This window comes from Magnolia sinica, chromosome 5 (assembly GCF_029962835.1).
Source record: "Magnolia sinica isolate HGM2019 chromosome 5, MsV1, whole genome shotgun sequence".
In the NCBI taxonomy this organism is placed as follows: Eukaryota; Viridiplantae; Streptophyta; class Magnoliopsida; order Magnoliales; family Magnoliaceae; genus Magnolia; species Magnolia sinica.
The window spans coordinates 87,733,512-87,739,250 of NC_080577.1; the positions used below are offsets into that span (position 1 = coordinate 87,733,512).

Here is a 5,739-nt window from a genome sequence, read left to right on the forward strand (position 1 = left end):
GCATGATGGAGTTGAGTGCTGTCTCCTCCGAATGTTTCTGAACTTGGAGCGATTCGAAATTGAATCGTTTGATGTAATCTTTCAGCAACTCTCCCTCCTTCTAAACTATGTTGTTCAAATGCGCTGAGGGCTTCGACTTCTTCTTTCCGCCTATAAAATTGGTAAGGAAGGCGTCACTAAGTTCTGCGAAGGTTCAAATGGACTTCGGTTTCAACTGTTTGAATCAAAGTCGGGCTACGTTGGCTAAGGTGAGGGAGAAAGCCCGGCACATCACGGTGTCCGAGGCATCATGTAGTTCCATGTACGTCCGGAAGCATTCGATGTGCTCAGCCAGGTCGATTTTACCAGTGAAAGGTGTAATTTGCAGAAGACGAAACCGTTCCGATAGCTGAGCCTGCATTACTTCCTCCACAAACGGGGACACTTTTGTTTCGGGTCGATTCTGACGCAAATCCCGACCCTGTTTCATGCCCTCGATCTCTTCTTGCACTTGCCTCCTAAAATCTTAAAGGTCGGCTTTCCAAGGTTCGTCACTTTCGACCATTCCCTCGACCGGAGGTTGACTGCGCCTTCGCCGATCGATTTCATGTCGGAGATCAGTGGGGGGCAGCACGGCAGTAGCGGAATGAGCGGGCGTTGGCTTGGATGGACCTTGGGGCTGACTTCACTGAGGGAATGTCTGTTACGGGGCGATAGGTTCGTGATCAGCAACTTGTTGCGGGACGTTAGTCGTGTGAATACCCAGCAGAACTTGCTGCTGGTGTATCTGTTCTAACAGCTGTTTCATAACGTTTATGTCGGATCTGAGTACCTGGACTTCTTTATCTAGTCGCCCATTACCTCAGTTCTGCTGGGTGTTTCTCATCGGAGCAGAGGTCGCTGGACGAGCAGCGAAATTCTGACCTTGATTCCCTCGGACAGCGTTCGTATCCGATGGTTCAACGGCAGTTGCCTCATTCAGATCTTCTTGGACCGTTCTTCTAGTAATCACCATTAAAGCACGTTTTACGGCCTCTGGATGGAGCGTAGGAAATTACCTTTTGTATCGATTCCCACAGACGGTGCCAAACTGTTGAAGCAAAAAACTGGGTCGGCTTCTTCCTGTACTTCGACTTGCAACACAATGAGGGAGAAAGAGAGACCCTAGCCTAAGTCGGGGATCCTCCGATGCTTAAGTTAGTGAGGGCTCAAGAAGAGGAGTCTTTTAGGGTTTTTCTTACGTACCTTTAATCCTGGAGAGCCCTCTTTTTGTAGAAGTGTGAGGTCCCAGCGTAAGGGGATTCTCTCCTGATTTTTCGGTAGATCTGATTTAGGTGATGTTTTGTTTACGGATACTTCCCGATCCCGAGATTTTCGGGATCAGGAATCCTTTTACAAGATTATCGGGACGGTGTTTAAGATTACACTGTCTCTCCTTTGTTTGGCTCGGCCTTAATAGATTCGTAATCTCGGCTGGCTTACAGAGGAGGCTTTTTGCCTACTGTTGGACGAAACCAAGTCGGTTCAGGACCGATGTTTTTCTTCTATCCGATAGCCGATACCACAACCAACCCTACATAGGTCGGTCTCATAATCGGTCAGGTTGCTTTCCAATTTAGGGCCTTTAATAGGTCCCTTTAGACATTGCTGCCTTGTTAACCGAGTCAACTTGATGTGTCTTATACTTGCCTAAGGCTCTCGACTCTCTCAGCTTCGGTCAGGATTCATTTCCTACAAATCCGAGCAAGTCTCTCCTTTAGGGTTTATCTTATGTCGGTCCGAACTATTGGCTCGGATCCCTCGAACAGTTTCCGTAGAGTTGGTTCATTTTATAACTGAGTCTCCGGACTTGTCATATTTTTCTCCAACACTTATATATATATATATATATATATATATATATATATATATATATACACAGAGAGAGAATTATGTATTAGAGAAAAATGAAAGGGGAAAAAAGTTCTCCTTGTAAAAATTTTAAAAAAAAACAAAAAAATAAATTCCGCCAGACTGGGGCAACACTATCGCGGGCACTGCCGCCGTACCACGGTAGTGCCACGGCAGTCTGGGCTACTTCTTTTTTTTGTTGCCGTGGAATTTTTGTTCCTTTTGTGGGTCCCATCATGAGGCCTGTGTTATATCCAAACTGTCCATCTATTTGGCGAGTTCATATTAAGGCTTGAGACGAAAAATAAGACAGGTCTGGCTATCAAGTGGACCACACCGTAAAAGGCAGTGGAGGATTGAACGTCTACCATTGAAATCCTTTGGGGGGGGAGGGGTGGTTACAAAAGTTTTAGACCAGTATGAAATTTGTTTTTCCTCTTCATCCAGGTTTTCGTGACATTACGAATAGATTGGATGGAAAATATATGTTAGGGTGGGCCCTATGAAATTTTTAACAGCGAAAATCAAGTTTACCGCTGCTATTTGTGGTGTGGTCCAGTTGATCTTTAAATATGATTCTTTTTTCCGATAATGCTATGAAATGATCTCGAAATATGGATGAACGGTGTGGACATAATAAATACATCATTGTGGGGCCATGTCGAGGAGCGCAGCGCCCGTCTTCGCACACCAGGCAATCGGCTTCCGGAAGGAATGAATGACGGGGGTATTTTGGTCCTTGAAAGTCGGCCGTACACGGGAGTATTCTTGGAAGCTTAAAAAGAGGTGGGCTTCAAATGGCTGGTGGGCCATAAATGGGTCGTACAGTATGAAATTTTTCGAAAAGAAAAAGATTCGGAGAGAGAGAGTGAGAGAGAACTAGCCGTTAACCCCTTCGTTCCTCCTCTTTTTTTTTTTTTAACTCATTCTCAGATTCAAATCCATTCCTCCATATTCTTTAGAATTTTCTCCATTTCTTCTGTCTTCTTCCCTCTTTATCAGTTGATAAAACAAACCCATCTTTCTCCTTTCCTTCCTTTCCTTCATTAGCATTTTCTCATTCAACCAGAAACAAAAAAAAAAAAGAAGGAGAGAGAGAGAGAGATGGCTTCAAGAACCATTACCAAAGATATCATCACACTTCGGGGCTCGGCCGCCATTGTCAGCGAATTCTTCGGTTCGTATTAACCCTTCTCCCCCCATTTTCTTTCATCTTTTTACCTTTTCCTAACCCCCCCTTTTTTTCTTTCCTTGAATCTCATCTAATATCAGAAATCCTTATCCTTTCAACAGGTTATGCAGCAAACAGGTAAGAAAAAGAATTAAAATGGAAATTTTTAAATAACCCATTCGTCGTTCTTTGAATCTCTTCCCTTTTCTGTTTCCGAATCGGAGTGGATCTTGAATTATTTTTTTTTTTTAAAAATCGAAAATATAGCATTCTATACAATCGGGGCGTCTATCCAGAAGAAAGCTTCGCCAAGGTGAAGAAATACGGGCTTTCCATGCTGCTGACGCAGGACGACGGCGTCAAATCCTTCATTACCAACCTTACCTCTCAGTTATCAGGTAGATTTCCACTATCCTCTTTCGATTTCTTTCATACGTATCTTCTCCATTTTTGCAGTTATTAACCAGTTCTAGGCCAGAATAGCCGGTGTTTTCACATGTGCCGGCAGTTTTTAAGGACTATAGCCCACCTTCAATCATCCAGACCATTCATCTAGTGGCCTGGATGGTGGATGGTGATGGACCGAGAGACTCCTCCTCGAACCATCAGAGCCATCTGACTAAGGGACCCCTTCCCACTACATACATCATGTTGGCAGGCTAGGACATTGAATGGTGGAATTTTTTTGGAGCATTGTCCCTCCAAGATGAGATTCACCAGTTAAAGCTGTTTGGATCACTTGCCTGTATGAGGCCGCCAGTAATTTGGGCAGAATACTATGCATTTTCAATATCTGTTGTCTGAAAATCTTTCATTTCTTGCCTTTTTTTTTCCTTGAAGAATGGTTAGAAGGTGGGAAATTGCAGCGGGTTGTTCTTGTGATAATGAGCAAGGCCACTTCTGAGGTTATGGAGAGATGGAATTTCAATATTGAAACAGACAAGGAGGTTGTCGAGAAGGGGTAATTCCAATCAAACCCGTTTTCCCTTTTCGCCTCAAAGATCAGAAGAGACTGCTCTGCTCTCTCTCTGATTCCTCAGTGTTCTTATCTGTTTATCTAATTTGAATGTCAGAGTCTCAAGGGAAAAGAGCGATAAAGAAATCATGAGAGAGATCCAAGCCATCATGAGACAAATTGCATCCTGCATTACCTATTTGCCATGCCTCGATGAACCCTGTAAGATATCTCATTTCTGACCATATTTCGATGATGGCTTCTTTTCCGTCCTCTCATATGCTGATCAAATTCCTTTCTTTTCAGGCTTGTTCGATGTTTTAGCTTATACAGATACAGATGTGCCTGTTCCATTCACTTGGATTGAAAGCGACCCAAAACTGATAACGAACCCACAAATGGTTAAACTGCATTCTTTTGATACCAAGGTAGTAGGACTTGATAATTTTTCTTTTGAAAAATGAGAGAGTTTTTTGAAAATCAAATTCTCCGACACTAATGAGCTGAGTTTTCTGTGTGGGTTTTTTCCAGATACACAAGGTTGACACGCTGGTATCATACAAGAACGATGAATGGGATGAACAGTAAGCATTCTTATCCATTTCTTTCCTCATCCTTGTAGTTTTTTATGAGTCTCTTGCTGCTGTGAATCATTTATTCACATTTTGTAGTTGAAAAGAAATGGATGGAATGGAACAGTTTCTGTGGTATGAGATGTTGTAATGGATGTTAACTAACAAGGAAATGAAGATGTGGGGCATGTGTTGCTCCTTTTTCTATAATGTTATATTTTTCTTTTTTGCTGCGTTTGGTTGCACCAAATATCATGAAAATTCAAGATATTTAAATAACATGAACTTTCATGATATTTGGTGCAACCAAACGCAACTCTAAGTTTAGTAATTTGAAGCTGTCAATCCCTCACCTTCTGGTGTGTTCGCAGTTGATTGTATGATGGGGGATACTCCAAAAATTAGCCCCATGAGATGAGATGATCCTAACTGGGTCTGCTGTGTATATAGACTGAAAATGCAAGCATTGATTTGAATTATCCATTTCCAATCCAACCGGTATATTATGATATTTGGGGCATGGCCCACACACACCTATGATAGATCCACTAAATTAATCAAGTGTCCTCAAGTCGACCAACTAAACAAGGATGCCATTTCTTTCGATCCAACATTACAATCTGTTGAGCATTTTTGAAGAGTTGCTTGCTAATAACACTTTGTGATTGGTTGATCAACCAAGAAAAAAAGAACATTGGACTGATTTTTAGAAATGAACCAACCAACTAGTAAATTCTGTAGTGAGGATAGTTTTGAAAATGTTCTGAATCTGTTCCATCGGGAGCATTCCAAACATGTTTATTTGATTAATTTGAACTAACAGCTCAACCAAACTTATGGGATGATCATCTGAGAACAGTTATATGGTGCAACCATTCAACTTTTTCATTAAACTTCATGCTTGCAGAGCTAATAAATGAAAGGTTACACGTTTGCATTTTAGACCTGTTTGGACAGATGGAATGCCAAAACTATGGATTCCAAGATAACACTTGCATTGTTATCTAGATAACATTTCTCGAGAATGGCATATAGCCGTTATTGCAGGGAGATTAAGATTTACAGTTGCAAAACAAACATGACCCATGAAAATCGAATCCATTTTTTACACTGACAATGGAAATATTCATTATATAATCATCAAGTTTTCCATTTCCACACACTGGATTCTG

General features: G+C 41.7%; 1 protein-coding gene across 1 annotated transcript; it reads left to right on the forward strand.

Annotated features, from left to right (window-relative positions):
* Positions 1–2,914: 2,914 nt before the first annotated feature.
* LOC131247379 (mitotic spindle checkpoint protein MAD2-like) lies at positions 2,915–5,062 on the forward strand. The gene is made up of 7 exons (XM_058247699.1): positions 2,915–3,046; positions 3,163–3,178; positions 3,308–3,438; positions 3,881–4,001; positions 4,114–4,217; positions 4,302–4,423; positions 4,527–5,062. The coding sequence occupies exons 1-7, from the start codon at positions 2,974–2,976 to the stop codon at positions 4,581–4,583; spliced, it is 624 nt and encodes a 207-aa protein (XP_058103682.1). The 5' UTR covers positions 2,915–2,973; the 3' UTR covers positions 4,584–5,062.
* Positions 5,063–5,739: the final 677 nt, after the last annotated feature.